The sequence below is a fragment of the Scleropages formosus genome, chromosome 6 (genome assembly GCF_900964775.1).
Source record: "Scleropages formosus chromosome 6, fSclFor1.1, whole genome shotgun sequence".
Taxonomy (NCBI): Eukaryota; Metazoa; Chordata; class Actinopteri; order Osteoglossiformes; family Osteoglossidae; genus Scleropages; species Scleropages formosus.
Genome location: NC_041811.1, coordinates 19,978,287 through 19,999,773, shown reverse-complemented (window position 1 = coordinate 19,999,773; position 21,487 = coordinate 19,978,287). Strand labels below are relative to the sequence as shown.

Sequence of the window (21,487 nt, the reverse complement as noted above, 5' to 3'; positions counted from 1 at the left end):
AAGACGATCAGAGCAGGATTCGCATATGAAAAACAGGCAGTTAGACTTTACTTAACGCTCTGCATTGCTGTACTAATGACAGTTTTGTTTTATCACTGCTTCTATACATTAATCTGTAATGTTTTACATTAACTTTAACAAACAAACTTCAGTTCTTCTAGTGTGTCACAGCAAGTTGTTCTGAAAGCAAAATATTTTCACACAGACTTGGATCTGGGTAACATAAGCATTCTATGGAAGGGATCACTGTTTATTCATATTGTAGCGCTCTGGGTTTGGATGGGGGGAAGAAGGATGTAGGCCTACAAATACAGCTCATTATGGACACCGGTAAACTGCGACAGCTATAGCTGCGAACGCAAGGAAATAATGTTCTCGGTTCAAGGACCTGAACATCAAACTACCTTTCTCAACCTCATTAAAACCCCTCAGTCTTCTTTGCCGCTTGATAGCTGTCGCCTTGTAGTGGTCGGGCTTGTGCACTGCTGTGACCCAAAGGGCTATACTGACTGGAGTAACACTCCTTCGGGTTCAACCTTATCAGGAAGACCAACGGTTAGCCGTCAGATAAAGTTCAGTGAACCTCATACTGGACAGCAGCAGTATGGGTCGGTGTTGACAACAGAGGATCGCATTTCAGTGACAACGGCAACAACACCAACATCAACTGCGCAGAAGAAAGGCCTGACAATCTACTTCCGTATCCTGCCACGAAAACTCTGTGGATAGTAGATAACATGAGTCTACTTCAATCAATAATCAATAAAGAAGTAACAAGCAGCCAGGAAATCCAACTACCAATTGCTCTGGGCAAAACTGCCATGAAGAGCTTACACAAAATTCTCAAGTGCAGGGATGTGACTCTGTACGCAAAAGTCCGACTAGTTCAAGCCATGGTCTTCTCAGTCGCATCATACGTATGCAAGAATTGGACAGTGAAGAAGTTAGACAGGAAGAGAATAGACGCCTTTGAACTATGGCGCTGGCAAAGAATCCTGCATTTACCCTGGACAGCCTGGAAAAGAAATGTATGGGTTTTGCAGGACTGCTTCAACTTTGTTACTTTGGACACATCATGCTGGGCAAAGTGGAAGGTCAACATAGAAGAGGAAGACCTGCTATGGGGTGATCAACACAATCACAACAGTCATGGATGTCTCACTTTCAAGTCTTAGCTGGTTGGCAGAAGACTAGATGCTTTTCAGGACAAGTATGCATAGAGTTGCCATGAGTCAACAGCCTTCTTTTCCCACATTGGCCTACATACTCACACCATTATATTCCATGAGAGTCCCTGCAGCACACCCACAGTGCAACTATTTACAATAAACCCATTTTCCCACTCAAACATGACACTCCCCAGTAACACAGCTTATTAAAATGTTCTTTGGTTTTTCTTTTGCACTGTAATTTGTTAATTTCGAGTAGGTCATAATTTCCTGCTCCTAAGTAGCTACAACTTTGACCAAATATCTTTTTCTGCAGGTGAGTCTTTATTGCTGTGTGTCCTCATATGCCCTTTCATTCATGTTCTGTTCATTCCCACATTTGGTTGGGAGATGATTTACCATCATACAGTCCTGCCTTTAAGCTCATCAAATTAATATTTCACTATGTTCAAACTGAATTTATGTTTGACTAGGAGAGGCCTTGCTCATTACTCCTAATGAGTCTTACTCCCCCCCCCCCCCTTTTTTTTTTTTTAATGGGTGCTTTTAATGCTCTTGGACATTCTTTGATCAATATAGGGCTTATATAAAGCAGATCCTGGATAAGGCATTGTGAAATCAAAAGTTTTATACCATTCAAAAAGCATAGTTACCAACGTTACAAGGTGCAGTTTGTATGATTAGTAGTTATACAAGCACTAATGTTTTATACTCATTTTGACAAACCAGTGAGTTCAGCTGAATATTGGTGTAGTTTGTCTTTTATTAAAGGTCTCATTTATGTATTTTCATCAGTTATAAAGAATTCATGGAAACAATACTGTAAACAAATTTAGTTTACCATTTCATTTTGTGTAAAGGAAAAAAGCCAGCAAACTTCATTTAAGTACCCTTAAAATCGTTTTCCCCCACAAACAAAAATATACATTTTTTTTTTTTTTAAAAATTGGCAACAAAATTACCTACTAAAAGACAAGCTTATCTTCTACAAAATTTAAATACGAATAGTATCGTATAAAAGCAGCAAAATACCTAAGAACAAAGCACACAGAATACCTGCTGGGAAAAGATACCCATAAATAACACATGGAAATGGAATGAAATTTTTTAAAAAAATTGCAGCACATTAACAGTAATGAGTGACTGTAGTGAAGAATACTGACTCCTGGCTCTCCTATACAGTTTTATATGCAACATCAGCTATGCACACAGTTCTATTTTGCTAATTCCCTCTAAACTCTTTCCTATCATCAAAATGTGGATTTTTGCTTATTTTGTGTTCTGTGCACAATTTTTGTTGGGGGCTAGAAGGGGTGGATCTCTGATAGAGAGAAACCTATTCTCACCGAGGGGATAATCTTAATCACATAACACTAGTAGTGCTTCAGCGCTATATTTACTCCAGGCAATTACACCAAACACCAGAAAACATGTTTACTCGATAACCATGCATCCAGTCCATTAACCTTCATGTTACATGCCCTCAAGAGGACTCTGGGGTTGGGTCGAGTGGTACTGAGGACAGAAGGGGGGGGGGTGGGAGCAGTGTTTTTACAAGGGCTTTGCACATCACAATAAATGACATCAATAACTGTTAAATGTACTCAGTGCATTTAACACACTTCGAAACTTCACACACACAAAAAAAAAAAGAAAAGAACCAACCACACTGGGTTACACAATGACACTGTACTCATTTTAACATGTAGAAAAAAGTACATCGTAACAAAAGTATAAATGTTAGCTTGAGCAGTTTCAGGTTTACATCTTTTAGTGATAATCTGCACTGCCTTTGCAGTGCATGCAATGCTGGTTTTCTAAAGCAGCTGTCAAACCAGTCCTGTTGAGTGAGCCAACCAGCAGCCAACTCCTGCCTCTTCTTTCCGAAGATACATTTCATAATTACTTCTCCAAATAACTTTCATTAACAGTACCCAAAATCCCTAACACTACAGTATGAACTTCTGTCAGCTGATCTGTCCCCCTTAGGCATATGTGAAAAGCACAACAGTAAATTCTTGGCTTCTTTTATGGCAACAATTAGTTATTTTTATTAAGATTCCAAAATCTTTCCTGAAATACCAGACTATAGCAGCAAAAACATGTCCGTCTTTGATATGTTACACAGATATTACTGTTGAGCATACTGGCCCTGGGCGCAGCCAGTTCCAGAGTTTCAGTTCCTTCATTTGGAGATACTTTCATTGTTCAGAAAGATATACAGAGCTTCTTCAGTGTTTTAATATTCATACTCTACTCAGTAGAGCAGACCTGAAAAGGAGGAAGCAAACCGTTAGAGGGAAGAAGGAAAAAAAAAACGTAAGAAGTGTATATACACATGAATCTGTTGCTACTGCTGAAAGCTTTTACTAATGATTACGTAGACTGTTAAAGAAAGGGAGGGAAATTATTTAATTACACGAAAACATTCCACTCCTTTGCATAATTAGTACAGGGTTGTGTATGAAACATTTGGTGGTGCTTTAGTTTAGCTTCAACAAATGTGTTTGTGACACCCGCAGAATGGCAGCATCTCACATAATCATTTACTGAGCTATTACAAATGACCACTATTTGTGGAACTCATTTAATGAGTTTATGAATGGCTATAAAGTAAATATAAATGATCTGCATGTCTGCAGAAGCTTTATAGTCCCTTCAAAATAAGGCTGATAGGAATTCTCCCAGTCAGACAATACACTAAACTCATAGAAGTAATAATGCAAGTAATTGTACCTTCCATCGATACATTTTCAAACAAGCAAACACAACCACTGAGATGAAAAGTCTGGCATGTGGGCTTGTTTTAAATTCTAGACTAAGCGAAGTTTTCGAAATGAAAGTCAATTTCTATCGCTCATGGAGTTGTCACTGAATCCGACTGATGCAGCCGATTTTCTTCCTTCCAATACGCACCTGAGAGATTTCCAACTGTCCTTCTCGATGTTATTCTCAGGGCCCTCACTCTCATATGAGGCCAGGTACAGGGCTGCGAAAGAAGGACAGCCATTATCACTCACTTTTTCTGCATCTACACTACATTTGAGTGCAAGACGCAGCCTTTTGGGACTCCTTCGTTTCACAAAGAGACTGAATTGGACACCCTGGTGCTACATAGGGAGTATATTCACTGACAGTAACAATGGATGCTTTGTATATGGCAGATGGACAAGACAAGTATAAAGATAAAATCAATACGCTCTCTTGACTGCTGAAAAGCATGGGTTGGGGTCAGTTAATTCTGTTAGCTTTAGTTGGATCGAGATTCACCAGCCAGCAGAGCTTAGCTAACGCATGAGTTGTATCATGCAAATTGAAGGAACAGCAACAGATGGAGGCATGTGAATGAGCATGAAACAGAAGCGTGAATCAATTTCTTAACTACTCTCGGGCATGCTGCACGACAGGGTAAACCCACACCTATAGCAATAGTTGGCTGATCTAAAGACAACTTACCGTCCTCAGTGAACACTGGCACAGTCAGAAGGTACTGCAGGATCTTGCGGTCTCTTTCAAAAGGACACTCCACCTGCTTCCATGTCATGAACTCGCTCACCTGTTTGGCCAGTTCCCAGAATTTCTGAGAGAGAGGAAAATAAAAACCCTGAGTTACAAACACTGATGAAATATACTGTATCATCACCATTAGCTACTGTAGTCATTAACAGGAACTCAGAATTGATGTTGTAACTGAAGAAATGTTTTCCTTAGTTTATCTTGTCAGACATTCCTCAAATGTGAACTATATAGAGATCTTACAAGTCTTATAAACAGACACGACAATAAAATTTCAGCAAGACTTGATGCTTCTAAGATGAGCCTTACTTCAAAGTTAACATGTCCATTGGGAAGCAGGTTGGCACATCCTTCATTGAGGAAGTAAATATCCTTGATTAATAAGCTGAAGAATGGAATAACAATCTGTAGAACAAAACACAGAATACAGGCCTTAAAAGCAATTTCTAGGCAAACTCAACAGAGATAAAATGGATATAAGAATCTATGACATGCACACCTAGAATTATTTATAAATCCCGCTCAGAATATATCCAGCCTCCTGTGCACTTTGCCCGATACGGCCCTAGCAAAGCTGGAGACCTTGCGATAGTGACATTAATGGGCTGCCTGACAGCTTTTGATGGCACGAGGACAAAAAGCACTCTCTGTGCAAAGCCATCTCCGCAGGGCTGACGAAACATGCATGATGTGGGAGGTAAAGAAAAGCTGGCAGTGGGTAGGGAGCCTCCAAATGTGAAATTCTGCTACAGTTAATTCTCATCCCCACTATGAAGGTTGTTTCTTGTGGAATCTGGACCCTGGGAGTAAGAAAGTTCATTGCATAACAACAAGGCTGTACAGAAGGGGGTAAACAATATCTGATGTCCGGGAATGATCTAACGCTCAAGTCCCAAAGGACAGATTAATGACACAGGCTAGACCGAGTGTGTATGCTTCCAACTGTGTATGGGGGAGTGCCGTCTCATTGTGCAAGAGCGACTCTTTGAATGCGATATGTTCACTAGGCTCTTGCTATTTTAGGCAACACTTATTTCAATGCGCTGTGTTCTACATCTTCACTAAAGCCAAGTCAAACTTCATGGGAGATCATCATATCTGAAACAGGAAATGGCTTTTTTCAAGCCTTTACATGACCCATGCATCATAACCTCTCGGCCTTTACTCCAAAAACAAAGTTATGTAATCCTCAAAAACAGGCTGATGTTTTTAAACGCCAACACATTGTGATTTCAATCTCACTCCTTTCACTGTTGACTTATTTCTCTTGAAGCTGTGAAATGTACCATGTTTGTCTGTTTTCTTCTCAGGCCCTCTCAGATCAGCTTAGGCAATGTGTTTTTGTTTTTCATAAATCCCACAGACACTATTTCAGACTACATATGCCAAGATCGAGACACTCAAACCATACCAGAAACCCAAAGTGTGTGTACAGTAATAATGACTAAGAGCTTGCACAATAGCTGGACTGAGGAGGGAGGACTTACCTTCTCTCGGCTGGTGTGTGCTGTTATGGACCTCTGAGTGGCACCCCGCAATGCTGTGCGGTAGTTGTAGAAATTGCTGGATGGATCCATCTGGTGCTGCAATAGAAAACAGAACATCGTAAGCTGATTAGGTCTATATGACCTTGATTACTGCATGTAGCTACAGCCACAGAAAGACTAACATGTCCTCATTTGTTCAGTATGTGCACTGTGCAACCCGATACCTTGTGTTTGGTGGGATTTTTTGGGCTTTCTCAATACAAGGTGAGGGCCCAAGCATCTCAAAGCTAAGATCTCTCTCAGGATCTCAAAAGCCAGTTCACTGGATTGAGGTAGAAATCCCTGCTGATGACCCCAGGAGCCATTTGGCACCAGCCCACCAAAGGGCCAGATCCCATAACCTATTGACTTCCAAGCTTGGGGAGAGACTCAGGAATTACTCGCCCCTCGCCATCTGTACAAACGCACTGAGGGGATTTAATGGGCTCAACACGGAATCCATTAACATAGGAAGTGGGCCCCACACCCCAACCAGTGCACACTGCCAAGCCACAGGCCCCAAAGGTCGGCTCTGAGTGCGGGAAATTATTTACATTTCAAAACGTTGCCCTTCTGGAGGACGCAGCCCCCGCAAGACGTCAGGGCAGCCTGGGCTATAAAGGCATTAGAAAACGGTTTGCTGATCCCACAACCTGTTGGTTTCAGGCTCTTTGAAGAAAGAACAACCTTTTTCACGGTACCAGGAGCATAAAGCATTCTGTGGTATGTGGCAGGTGCCTCTGGATGCTCAAGTCTTTCACTGAAGCTCCAACTAGGGGCTTACATTTGTTTTCCCGTTTGATATTCAAGCACAGTCGGATATGGCAAAGAAATGTAAATGTCTTATAAGAATCTGAAATTAGATTAAAAGTCTGAAAACAGAGTGAAAGACTATCCTTAATCAAAACATCTCTTCATTTTACTGTTTATTTATTCAGATTAGTCTTATTGACAGTGAGAACCTCAGACAAAGCAGAGAATATACCATGAACATAAAATTGCAAATATTAATCACACATCACCAAAACTATTTTTTGGACATCAGGAACATTGCCAGTTTCCAGCTGTACATTATTTCAAACACCTGGCCTTCGCTATGAAATTAAAGTAATCTGTTTTAGCACTTTGGAAAATCTGTAATTATTTTGAGCCATTGGAGCAATTTTTTTTTAATGTGTCACTTGAGAAAAGAATCAGCTGAATTAATAAATTTAACTGTAAAAGTTCTTTTGCTCTGTTAGAATGACTTGAGAAAAGGTAAAGAAAAATATGAGGGAATCCTAAAACTCTTCGTAATAAAGCTACAGTTACTTCGAATTTGCCAGTGCATAAGGGGTAACAGATGTACAGGACTAAAAAGATATGCTATTGAGTTAAACAGTCAGTAGCATGTCTGAGAAGGTGAGTTTCATTTGAATCTCTATGATAGATTCAAGGCAAAGGAAACTTTTTGAAAGCAAGTGCCCTCAAAAAAATTCTAACAAATGAAAAGTTTGAACATTCTAATTAGCATAATTGAAGCTACATCATCTTTATTTCCTCCTCTGTGTTGTTAAATGAAAACAACCAAGTGTTTTCTAGGTTTCAGTTATTAACATTACTACTGAACATAGGGGTCGGTCATTAAGCACCCTTTGCAAAAGCACGTGTCAACCTTACCTCTAGGATATCAAACTTGGCCGTTTTGACTTTGCCCCAGGTCTTCTTCAGTCGGGACACGGGACTCATGTTCATCCCAGCTGTGGACAGAGGAACACGGGGGGGAGAACAGGTCAACACATGGAGGAGGAGGCATTCAAACAGAGAGACCACCCCCATCCACAATTCATTTCTGTGCCCTTTGTCTCCCATCTCCTTAGTCCTTTCCAAAGACAGACAAACAGCCTCTGTCGACAAAATAGAATAAAGGCCACAGTCACATCTCTGGCGGCATGTTTAACATATGGTAATGGGGTACGTAAGGGTGGCATGTTGAAAAGACGGCACAGCTATCCAGAATGTGACGATGGTTTGACTCCCTGGTCCCAGTGGACACAGACACACTGCGCCAGGGGCGGTGAAAAGTGCTCTCTCCCCTAAAACTATAAATCACCATGAGACTCTAAAGAGCATCAGCATCTAACACTAATGGCATGTATGTGCACGCACGCGTCTGAAACTGCTTGTCCCGAACGAGGTCACAGCAAGCCGGGGCCTAGCCCGACAGCACGGGGTGCAGAGTACGCCAGTCTGCCACAAGGTACCCCAAACAGGGCTCGAACCCCAGACCCAGCACAGAGCGGGACCCGACCAAACCCGCTGTGCCACTACACCCCCCCCCCCCCCCAGTGTGTGAATACAGCTGTATTAAAAGTAACATCACATATTGAACCACCAGTGTTCAGTCAGTGCAACATTTATGCAGAAATAAACAAACCCTGAAGGAATGATAGCTGACTCATTCATTTCTCTTTTATTATATAGAGAAATGAGACAGTTGATGCTTTTGAAACGCTTGTTTGCTTGGCAGAAACAAACACTGTTTAATGAACCATTCCCCAAGATGAGGAACAACTTTTGTCAAAAGAAAACTCTTGAGCATTAACAGGTACTGGCTATAGAAACACTAAAAAAAAAAAAAAAAAAAAAAAAAAAAAAAAACAGTAAAACGGAGAATCCCATTAACAGCCCATCTGCAGCCAGTCATCAGGAGAACGAGGCACAGCCACAGACAGTAAAACAATGCCCGAGTCGCATGCTATAAAACACAACCTGAACACTGCCAACCGTTCTCACGATGGTTCTTTTATTTTGTGGATACTAATTTCACCCTTCTGTTTCCCAGAACTGGGCTTCCATAAGGCCTTTGCCTTGGGCAGAATCCCAAGGGAGGGTCAGGGCACAGGACAGCTGGCTTGCCTCTTTTCATCCAGCAGGTTTCCCAGTACCCTTCTGACCATCTGCCTGCAGGAGGGTCCTCCAGAGCACCCTGGCCCTGTTCTCCCTCACCCCAGGGTCTAAATCACTAGCCAGCCAGCTGGCTCTCCTGTGTCCTCTACATGAGAGCACCAAAATCCTGAAAACTGCCTGTACTGTCTGTCTGTCTGACTCAAGTTAAACAGTCCAACAGACTACTGAATGGTTTTTAACAACACCAACAGTCATGGAGCAGGACAGAAAGCCTGCCTAAAACTGTACTTACAAATAATGGCCATAAGAGAGTTGAAGTTGCCGATGTTGAAGCACTCCCGAGCAACATCTATGAAGAACTCAATGACTCTTGCTCTATGTTTTTTCTTTACAGGCTGAAATGGGGTACAAGAGATTGATTAAAGCGCTGAATGGGAGGGAAGACACGATATCATGATGATGGACACAGAACTGACCATGCAGATCTCTGTGGCAACCAGGTAACTGAGCCTGTTGAACCACTCCACATATGCCTCCAGGTTACTCGCTTTCTTGCGGTCGCTGAATCGGCTCTGTGGGAGCACAAGCATGCAAAAGTAGTTCGACAGATCAATAAAATGAAATGATTGATAGGTCCTCTGAGACAGCATAATAGCATGGAAGATCAATGCAATGCAGAAATTGTTTTTTGCATTTCTGGAGCTCATGCTCACAAAGGTTTCTTGTTCACATCAACCAGAAAAAGCAATTCCTGGCTGTCAGTCCCCGTGTTTGTGTGGATGAGTGGGGGGGGGAGACCCTTCTTTCATGCCCCAGTTGCTCAGACACCAATGATTTTCCTACGGTGACTGTTGTGGGTCCCGGCCACACATTGGCTGGTTGGACTTCACAGCCATTCTGGCAGAATCAGCAACATAAAATGGCTTTAGGTCCCACTCTCATGTGTCAGGCCAGCAGAGAGAAGGTGGAGGAGGGGCTCTGGGAGGTCATTCACAGCGAAAGCGCGCCAAATCACAAAGGCTGCTGTTGCCTAGCAGGGGAAAAGCTGTCGGCATTTGCTTCGGAATGCGCCACTCCAGATAAACCTTGAATCCCAAACTGCAGAGCGGTTGCTAAGATATTGCAATAAAATTCGGAAATTAAGATGTTTTAACATAAAAGGCCTTGGTGAGCAGACCTACGATGGGAATAGAAAACTTGTGTGGCCTATATTACATCTTCATTCCACAGCTGTTGAGAAAGCATCATTGTACTGACCAAGAGAATGGCCAGAAATTTTGTCAAATACCTCTCAGTTACAATTTAGACTTGGGGCCTGATACACACACACACACACATTTTCAGAACCGCTTGTCCCATACGGGGTCACGGGGAACCGGAGCCTAACCCGGCAACTCAGGGCGTAAGGCCGGAGGGGGAGGGGACACACCCAGGACGGGACGCCAGTCCGTCGCAAGGCACCCCAAGCGGGACTCGAACCCCAGACCCACCGGAGAGCAGGACTGTGGTCCAACCCACTGCGCCACCGCACCCCCGAGGGGCCTGATAATGAATTTGATATCAGACTAATAATCTAAAATCTTATTCCATTCTCTCCCCCCAGATATGGATGATTTCAGAAAATGAACTGGAAATTTCACTCAAAGCTTGTCCCGCTCCAACAGTAAGGGGTCAAATGTCAAATTCGCACAGTAACAACTGTAATTTGTGAAGCTCCTCTGTAAACAAAAATGGAGCCAAACAAACACTTGTTTAATAAATATTGAAACTATTACCTTGTTATTGTCCAAAGGGCCTTTCTGAATAAAGGCTTGTACAAATTCTTCAGGTCCAATGTAGCTTAGTCTCTCCTAAGAAGAGGAACAAAACCAATTCATATAAATACATATGCCTATTACATTGCAAAGTTTACAGTAAATCTGCCTGAAATTAGCTGAATTAATTTCTGGTATAAGACAATACAACATATTTTAGCAATAGGTGATTTTAAAACAAAAAAGGCATGATACAATGTGTGTCCAGGACAGTGCAAGCAGACAGAGGACAGGGAGGGCCTCTAACCAGCTCTATGTGGGTGAGCTGCTGGGCAAGAGTAAAAGGGTCATTGCAGATGGTCAGGATGTCCCTCTGGATGGACTGGGGCTTGGCCTTCAGCACAGTAAGCCTATCCGCAGCAGTGGCGTTAATCTTCGCCAGCGCTTCCTCGTACTGGCTAAGTGCGGTCAGCTTACGAATCAAGCTCTGTATCATCTGGTGGACAGCCTTCCGGTACAGCTGAAGAGAGACCAGAAAAAAAAAAAAAAAAACAGTGCACATTGTTAGCAAATCGCTGCAAGCGCGGTTTCACAAATCTGCGCTCGACTTCTCCACCAGTGGTTACGGCCGGGGTCGTCCAGGTCTCAGATCATTCCCATCCAAACTCCAGCACGTTTGCTTTTGAGAATCACAACCTGGATGTGCTCACACCTGGAGTTTGGCAGCAAGCAGAAAGCAATTTATTTCACAGCCTCTTGTGTGATGAATGTGTCAGGCCTCTGTAGGAAGTCCACATGGCTGTTTGGAGCTGTCACAGTGATGCCCAAGCACTTGGGAAATCGAACTCTCCCCTATCAATCAATCCGGTACAGTGAGGTTATCGCTATAGCTAGATTGAGTCTGTAAAGCATCAGAAACAGAACTATGAGTCATCCTATATTTGTACTGTATTTTACATCCTCTCTGTGACTATCACTATGATGGAGAAGCCAAATCAGCATCAATAAACCAAGTGCAAAAAATGTAAATGAGGAAGGATGCCTCATATATATGGCAGATAGACTTTGTTTACTTTGCTCCACTGTTAAAAGGCTTTAACAGCTGATGTGCCCTGACATTGCACTCCTTATGATCCAAGCATTCATATTCTATAATGTAGTTGTACAGTATGTGCAAAACTACAGCCTGAAATCTGAGAAACTTAATTTTTCAAGAAATTGACCCATTTGTTAAATTCAAGCCCTGTTATGACTTCAGATTTTTTTTTTCCTCTCTCTCGCTCTCTCTCCTCTTTTCTTCTTTATTTAAATGAGTTGCATTGCATTTACTTTGTGTGACCAGGGGGTAGCGTAGTGGTGTGCGCTACTGCCTCTCGATCCAAAGGTTGCAGGTTTGATCTCCAGCTATAGTACCCTTCAGGTAGGTACTTACCCTAAATTGCTCCAGTAAAACTACTCAGCTGTATAAATGGATAATTAATTGTAAGGCTGTAATAACCTTAACATTGCAAGTTGCTTTGGAGAAAGAAGTGTCAACTAAATGAATAAGTGTGTGATCCTGAGTGTTTGAAACACCAGTTTCTCTGGGCTACCAGGGTTAACATTGAGCCAGAGATAAAGCAACAGGAGGGGTCATGGCAAGACCTCTGCCAAGCCATCCAGTTAATTCTCCATTTGCACTTTTTGGCCGACCAACATGAAACAACCAAGCAGAATGGGTGCCAGTGGAAGGCTCACAACTTCACCGAGACACGTGCGCTCAGATCCTGAAAGCCAGAACCGCAGATCCAGCCTCATTTGGGTTCTCGTTCCACAAGTTATTCGCTTCCATAATGAAAGACTTTGCAAGATTAAGGACTTTAAGCGAAGCAAGTGTGGTCTGCAAGCAGATGTTGGATGATCTAATATGGGCTTTCACCATCTTGCCTGAGCTTTGTGGTCCACCAGCTCAAAGGCCAGTAGTGGTCATCTGAACGCTGCCTCCAAACCCAAAATCCGCAAGAGAAGCTGCAGCAGTCCATCTGAAGGCTAAATTTACAGCAGCCCCGACAACTCATGTGCTTCTGCAGATGCTTAGTGCATTCAATGTAAGAAGTGGAAGAGCTGGGTTATGTGATGCTTATCGAAATGTGCGAACATACATTAATTTAGGCGATGTTTTTTCCCCAAAGCAATTTACAATGTTAAGCCACGTACAATTATTTACCCATTTATAAAACTGGGTAATTTTACTGGAGCAATTCAGGGCTAGTACCTTGCTCAAGGGTATTACAGCTGGAGGTGAGACTCAAACCTGCAACTTTTGGGTCCAAAGGCAATAGCGCTAACCACTACACCACCAGCTGACCCATTATTAACACAGCAGTGCATTTCCATCAATCCACGTATTTTAACAAGTCCCATTAGTAAAGATCACATTAGTGGTTTAGAGTTTCTGACTTCCATAGTGAGGTGCCAGAAGTGACAACCAGCTTGCAGAACAATATAACCAGAAACACATACTTTTAATTTCAAAGTACACATGGTTCATGTTTCCACAGAAAAAGAATTAATTGGTCAAAAACTCCTTGCTAAACAACAAAAACAGATGCATGCTGATGTGAAAGTACGCAACCTCAAAAGCCATTAGAGGACTAAGATGATCACCCCAAAAAAAAAACCTCAAGGCCAACAGCTGATGTCACCTAATCCTGGTTGAATTCACTTTTATATTTTCATTGCCCGAAACGTGACTTGAGAAGGCCGCTTCCTCACCGGTGTGTTAATCTGAACAGCAAGTCTGCGGACAACAGTTTCAACAAGCTTCCTTTCAGTGCAGCTGACCATCTACATGATACAACTACATATTCCTGAAGCAGCCACGACCTAAACACAACAATATACCAGTATGCATTAGGCGTTAGCTGGACAATCCAACTGCTGCCTAAGGATGAGCTCTAGAGGACAAAGACCAGCAAGGTTTCGAAAAACGTGCCTTTTCTGTTTATGCAACGGACCGTTGCATCTCTCTTCGCTGTCACCCACCCCTCAAACTTCACGTCCACCTCTTTGCTCTATACACATGGACCCATGTCCTGCATCTAGAACGACAAACCATGTCCATTTCATCACCCTAAACAAATATCACCCTTTTCTTGGCAGAATGATTCCGCAGACACCCTGGGGCCTGGAACAGGTATTCACTCCAGATCCAAAGGAACTTGCAGTACTATGAAGTGAAAAGGTCACGAATACATTTTCTCTGGCTCCAGTATGATCAGAGGCGGCGAAATACACGGTATGAAAGTGAGGAAATGTTTAAAGGATAACGTCTTTTACTCAAATGCCTGCTGTATACATTCATGAAGACAGTTACCCAAAATATTTCTCAGCTTCTCGTCACAACAGCCTTGTGTACGATAGACAAAACAGGATGCTTTCCACTGTGATATGACAGCCTGGCACGCTGATGGAGACACTCACCTCATCCCCGCTGGTTATGCGATGGGTCAGCTCTTTCAGGCCCCGCATCGTGCGCTCGTCCCTAAAGTCATACGGGAACGTCTCTGTCCACTCAGTCAGCAGCTGCACAATCTTCGGGGCCATCTTCCTCATTCGGAGCTGTAGAATAAAGAGTGAAAAGCTGGTAAGAAACATGTAACCAGAGGTATCCAGCACCTCTAAAAGGAGGACTATGGGGTCATTGTGAGAGGGCAATAAAAAAAAAAAATGAGATTTTTCATATAAGATTAAAGGTAGAAAGGAACATTCTTGATAAGGCCAGACTTTTAACTCAAACAGATGGCTTTGAATATATACCTTGAATTTTAATGTAGTCTCTGCAATGTTCAATCAACATAAAAGTGAAGAGAGACCATCACTTTGCATTCAGTAACTGTAGAGTGTGTAGATTATGTTGGAGAGGCAAAGGGAACTAAGAAAGCCCTACAGCACTGGTTTTTGGTTACCTTGTCAGCATGGGGGTCACTGAGCCGTTGGTGCTCCACACACAGGTGGTACACCTTGGACACGAGCTCATACGGGTGTAGGAAAAGTCGAGAGCTCAGCAGGAAAGTAAAGATGTACGTCCTCTGGAATATAGGAAAACAGAAACACTTTAGCATGGCTCCATTTCCATAGATGCTTATAACAATGCTATCCAATCAATGTCTCCTCATATATAACGATCTTCAATATGTTGCTGGGAAGAAGATGAAGAGGAAGAAAGAAAAAAAAAAAACAAAAAAAACTCACATCAGGATAGTAGTCCACATTGGGGACTAAGTGGTGAATGAGAGCCTCCAGGGACCCAGACACTAGGTTGTTTTCATGGTAATAGAGATCCCCGTAGCTCTCCTCCTTCGACTGGTACACGTTGTTATTGTAACTGGCAGGGCCAAACATGCCTGTGAACGGAGGTGTCTGAGGCATGTTTTCCTGTTAAACAAAAACAGCACAATAAAAATCTAGACGGGCGCTAAAGCGAATTAGAAAACTAAAGCCATTTCTAAGAACTTCGCAATTACAGAAACAGGCCCTTCCCTATGATTCATGAGCTTTACGTAATTTGAAAACACGATCACGTAAACCTTGTTAACTGCTTTGCTTGTATGTAAATACGGGTTTTCGAAAGTAGAAAGTTTAAAATTTGCATGATCTGATCAGTTTTCCACTTTGTATTTACAGTCAGCCACAGCAGCCTTACTGGGAAAAACAAGACCACAGTGCAGTATTCACCCCTACTGTTCAAGAGATTAGGTAGCCCGGCAGGTTAAGAGAGGCAACCACCTGGTCGACAGACTTATGGGTGGGGGGTGGGGGCCGGAAAGAGCCGAAAACAGTGCCAACAGACTTGAGCCATAAAAGACACAAGACACTTACAAAACAAAATGTATTTATTTAATGTCACACAATATCTTAATTTATGTGTATATCCAGGCAATGGATCAATTTGTATATGAAATAACTATACTGTACCCCTGTGGCCCTGAGCTTTGTGACCTAAATGGAGCAGCAAAGCAGCAGCCTCAGTCTTTCTTTCCCACATAAACAACAATATGCTGCTGGGACCCCCCCCCTCTATAAGTGCCCACTGCTTGTCCATTAAAAGGCCCCCACCCCCACATCTGCATATACAAATGGAGAAATGGGCAAAATGGACACAAAGTGGGCACTCGGGGAAGAATGCATTTAGCGAGCAGCCTTCTTTCCAGGGAATGAGCCAGTGTGCCAACACAAGTCACTGTGACGTCACGGCGCCCCGCCGCTCGGGCTCCTTTCACGCACCGCGAGCGATCGGCCGTAGAGCAACCCAACAGAACTCCAGCTCCGCTCCCTAGGGCGAGGGGTCCGTTTGTGACTCAAAGGGGTAGAGCCCCCCGTCACTGAAGCGCACAAAGAAAAGCATTCAGCGGCCCCGCATGGGGCAAAAGGCACAGCGAACACTTGCCAAATCCACAGCCACCGGCAGCTCTACTAAGGAAAGCAACGTGGGCGGTTAAGGGGTGGGAGGGAGGACGGTCAACGGGGTTGCGGGGAAGCTGCGCGTGTACAGCGCATTATTTCCACTCCAGCCAGCTTCTCGTTTCAGCACACCCTCGGAAATTAGCATGAGAAGGACAGGCGGCTGCCATGTCTGAAGTCACTCCGGCGACCCCCCGCGCATCTGTTCCGCCATGTGTGTCCCCACGCCGACGTGACAATGAGATCGGCCGTGTGGAGGAATATCAATGGGAAGCAAGAGGCCTAATTCACAAGTCACACAGAAAGATGTACAAACGCTCCAGTGCGACACCCACAGAGAAACTCTTCCAGAACAGTTGCTAAACTGGAAAGTCAGAAGACAGCTGAACAGGTAATGCGGGTGTGTAACGACTGCGTTGCGTTACAAGATTGCACAACAGAGTCCATCCCTTATTTACTGACATAATGAGGAGTTTGCAGCCTCATCGAAAAACAAATTCCTCTTTAAAATATCTGTTCTGCGAAACGAGGCCAACGCACGCTTCTTCGGAACCCTTAACAGCACACAACCCGATGACCTCACACCTGCCTTTCCGAGTGCATCTGTACAGGAGATGCCAGCTGGATCCCAAGAGCAACCCTTGGGGGGGGGTCCCAATCCACCAGTCCGAATCACATGCAAATCGACTCTGGCTTTTCAGAGGCACTTCCAGGTGCCTCCAACTATGGACACCAGCTGCAAGTGGACTTAATCCTGTTAAAAGTGCACCACGAAGTTGGGCATATGTGGAAATGAAAAGGTGGGGGGGAGAAAAAAAAAAAAAAAAAAAAACAGTTGCACCGGTCCTACAAGTCAAGTGGGCATCTGCATGCTACACACAAGGTATCCTTCCATTGCACCAAAACACAGCACCTTAAAGGTAATTTGAAAAAAAAAAAAATAAAAAAAATATCCAATTACATATCCATCCATCCAATTTCAAAAACCACTTATCCTAAGCAGGGTCATGGTGAACCGGAGCTTATTCCAGAAGCACTGGGCACACAGCTGTAGGGGAGGGGTACACCCTGTACGAGACACCAGTCCACTGCAGGGCAGTACAATCACATATATATGTAGTTATTTATCAAACTTCACAGGCAGAACCTGCTTTTACACAGAGGCTACTGTATAATAATAATAATAATAATAATAATAATAATAATAATAATAATAATATCACAAATACCATAGAATAAAAGGGATTCAGAAACACAGCAAATGCTTAAAGGACACTATGATATAAACAGATACACAAGATTTTTTTGCTATGTAATGTGTGTGCACTGTACCCCTCACCGAGACTTTTAGAAAATAAGAAAACATAAGGGATGACTATAGTCGGGTCATTACTATATACATGTATATTTGTATATACATACATACATATACACACACACACATATACACACACACACACACACACACACACATACATATATAGTAATGACAAAGATAGTATGCGTACGTACAGTATGTGTGAATATACTATATGAAGAGTATGTGTATGCATGCATGTATGTACATATACACGAATCTATAACATTAATTAATAAGAATACAAAATTTTTTAATATATTATTATTACCGGACACCGTTATGTGTATGTAGTCCTGCGTCTGTGCCAAGTAGTACGATTGTTTACCAGCAGAAAGCAGGGCGCAGACAGAGTAAACACACGCAGCCCTCTGCGCTCGCATGTGCTCCGCTGCGCTGAGCTGCGAGGAAACTGACTCATGATCACAATGTTGTTGAGCGAAGGACTGAGCGCTCGGCCCGTATGAGTAATGGAATGGAGCGCTCGCTCGTAATAACAAACACATGATCATGCGGAATCAGACCAATCAATCCGCACGTAAACAACAACAAAAAAAAAAAAGAGAGCAAAGACAAGCGGGTAAAACAAAGCACTACCATCACTGATTGTATTAATAAATATGCAGCATGCTACATTTATTTATTTAAAAATAAAAACTCCTGAGCAACAAAACAACTTTTGCATCCAGAGCAAGAGAAGAGCCTAGCAGTTCATTTTTACGCGAAAACATACACCTCTCATGAGGTGAGCACGGGGGAAAGGAGGAATTATTTGCGAAATGTGCGAGATTTCATTTCTTCTTGACGTGTGGAAACACACAGCTTTGGGGCATCGATCTCTCCGCAGTTTTTTCTTACAACACAGCTGAAAGCCGTTCAGATCAGTCCAACTGTTCCCCTCGATTTCAAAAATAAACATTCCATTGCCCGCTGCTATACACATCGGTAACAAAACAGAAGCAAAAGTCTTCAGCTGATAGTTGTGTTTCTTGGAAATGTGAAATATGTATATGCATCTCGGCTCTCGGGACGCTTTAAGCTTTTCTGTTCATGTTTTTAGTTTGAGAACTTTTTTTCGCGATATTGTTATAGAAATCATGACAAGCTTTGAAGCTAATCAAACAATAAGTAAAGTAACGCAAACCTCAAGTTTGTCATTCATTCACACACAGTACTCTCTGGCTGCCATACAGCGATCGCAAAGTTCTGTTTGTTACCTTCTTCATTCCGGTTTCTAACGTAACCTGTCTATCCGTATCCATGATGCGCGTAACTCGAGGAATCTGCAGCAGGAACTCACCGCAAAATACGGATTGATGATGGGAGATCGAAATGTCCTTTTCGCTCGTCTACGGTCTAGTGAAGTCAAACGCCGCGGCAGCACATCAGCAACGTAAATCCTCAGTCCTTTTTCCAAGTCACTTCAGCAGATTCACTGTACCTGTGCGTGTATTATTCTGCTTCTCCCGTCCGACGGTTAACTGAGACCGAGCGCCGTCAGCATTCAAACACCACTGTGCGAAAACCCGGGAAAGAGCGCCGCCGCGTTGCTTAAATGGGTTTTTTCAAAACGCTCCGCACGTCAGCCAATCAGAGCAAAGAGGCGGAGATATTGAGCCACTAGACCCCTCCCACTTTCCTTAAAGGTGCCGCCCAGCTAGATAACGGGAAATGATGAGAATTTGTTGGAATATAATTGGAGCCAGATTTGCCAGGCTTTACTGGCACAAAATCTGCACTTGTTTTTGTCCTTTTCAAGAGAATAACGGTTATTGTACTAACAAATGAAACAGAAGAAGTAAACGAAAAATGTGCAGGGTTTTATAGATAAGAAAAGCAGGTGCAAATTCTGCATTAGTGAAAAAGCCTGACAAATCTGTCCCTTGCACTTAAATAAAAGCATTGTGCTGGGACTACGGACAAAAGTCTGTTTTCCAGCAATATGATGAATAATTGAAAATGGAAGATGTCCATACGGTAGCAAACAAACTACATTAAAACAAAATTTAGTGGAAGTTAACCAGTTAAACCAAAAATGTCTTTGGAGACGAACTTTAGCTACATTAGACAGGAATGAGGAAAATGCCATGTACGTGTGGTTATTTTTAATTGCTTTTAAAACTTTACATTTTGCATAAAAATGTCAAATGGGCAGCACAACAATGCTGATAGGTGATGTGGGTGATTCACAGTGCCTGGAATGTACAATCAGACATAGGTTCAGTCCCCATTCCATCTGTGTGGAGCTCGAATGTCCACATGGGTTTTCAGTGGGTGTTCTGGTTTCCTCCCACAGTCCAAAAGACATGTTTCATGTGAACTTGAACTGATGACTGTAAATCACCTGTAGCTTGTGTCTGTGTGAGCCTCGACTGCAGACTAGCATCCTGTCCACCAGGTACTTTGCCAAGCCAAGGGAATTATGCAGGAACACAACACTGATCAAGTGGTTACAGATATTAATTACTTATTTTGTTTTAATTAGAATGGGGAATAAGGAAATGATGACATGTCTACACAGCCTAGAGATTTGAACAGACATGGCATTCAATCTGGATTCATTCAAAAATATGCACTTGACATACTTCCTGCAGTGCATTGCCAAGATCTCACTGTCATGATCCAATGCATTCTGGTTCATTCAGGGATGTATTCATCTGGTAAAGCTCTTGCAATCTCTGAACAGAACCACCATTTTTTTAAAGACTGCAAACAAACAGAATTGAACTGAATCAGATTAAAAATACTTAAGGCTTCAAATCTGTCTGACTAGACAGAGAGACTGTGGTGAATCCCATACTTTCAGCTAAGAAAATCATCTGTGCCCTGTGTTGCAGCTGGCTAAAGGAAAGCTTTTGTTTAGCAAAAGGACACACACACACACACCATTTGAAACCACTTGTCACAGGGAGCCAGAGCCTAACCTGGCAACACAGGGCATAAGGCTGGAGGGGGAGGGAACACACCCAGGACAGGACGCAAGTCCGTCGCAAGGGACCCCAAGCAGGAGTCAAACCGCAGACCCACCGGAGAGCAGGACCCAGTCAAACCCACTGCACCACCGCACCTCCCTACATTTTAGCAAAAATACTTTTTTTTAAATTCATCATATTCATTTTAAAGGCTGCAAGCTCAATATATAAATCTTTACACATCTGTATAGCGAATGAATTTCATATTCTGTAACCAAGTCCAAAAGGAGTAGACCCAGCTCATAAAAAAAAAATCCCAAAATAATTGGTACATCAAAGAGCTCACATTGTCATGCAAAAGGTAAAAAGAGTAAAATGTGAAACTAACTGATGTACTTATTAAATGATAATTAATGAATGTGATTCTATGGCACACTCATCTTGTATAGTAAGGATAAAACATGGTTTTACAGCCCTTTCCAGTTCTTTGGGAGAAACTGCAATATTTTACTATATTACACAAGAGCAGATATGGCAAAGTGACCTCTCAGGTGTCAAAAGCACAAAAGCAAACCTGGTTCTGTATGACATCTGCCCAGTCTTTATTGTGCAACTTAAGTGGAATTAAAAATGGAATTAATTCAGATTTTCATATTTTGTTTCTCTTCTGCTTTGTTGTTTATGCCAAATAAGCAAAATGAGATATTGTTTTTATGAGCAATTATGGAATGACTGCAAAAGAAAGCCAAGCTTTACAAATCAATTATACTTCGAAAGAACTGACCTTCAGCATGAATACAGATGTGTTTACGTGAAACCACGTGTGAAGCGTGACCCTCAGGGGTGGCTGAGTCATTTCCATTCGAATTGTTCCTACACACACACATTAGGTCTTCGCAACATTGCTGCTGAAAGTTCACCA

General features: G+C 42.6%; 1 protein-coding gene across 2 annotated transcripts; it reads right to left on the bottom strand.

Moving 5' to 3' along the window:
- Positions 1–1,896: 1,896 nt before the first annotated feature.
- Positions 1,897–19,170, bottom strand: LOC108925085 (ras-GEF domain-containing family member 1B). 2 transcript variants are annotated; one of them, XM_018736825.2, is made up of 14 exons: positions 19,095–19,170; positions 15,088–15,270; positions 14,802–14,924; positions 14,317–14,454; positions 11,162–11,374; positions 10,876–10,950; positions 9,577–9,672; positions 9,393–9,495; positions 7,871–7,950; positions 6,173–6,268; positions 4,995–5,090; positions 4,626–4,749; positions 4,086–4,158; positions 1,897–3,440 (listed from the first exon to the last, which is right to left on the bottom strand). In XM_018736825.2, the coding sequence occupies exons 2-14, from the start codon at positions 15,262–15,264 to the stop codon at positions 3,416–3,418; spliced, it is 1,419 nt and encodes a 472-aa protein (XP_018592341.1). In that variant the 5' UTR covers positions 15,265–15,270; positions 19,095–19,170; the 3' UTR covers positions 1,897–3,415. The 2 variants fall into 2 exon arrangements, with proteins under 2 accessions (XP_018592341.1, XP_018592340.1); XM_018736824.2 differs by having other exon boundaries at positions 1,898–3,440; positions 18,954–19,169.
- Between the last annotated feature and the right edge of the window lie 2,317 nt (positions 19,171–21,487).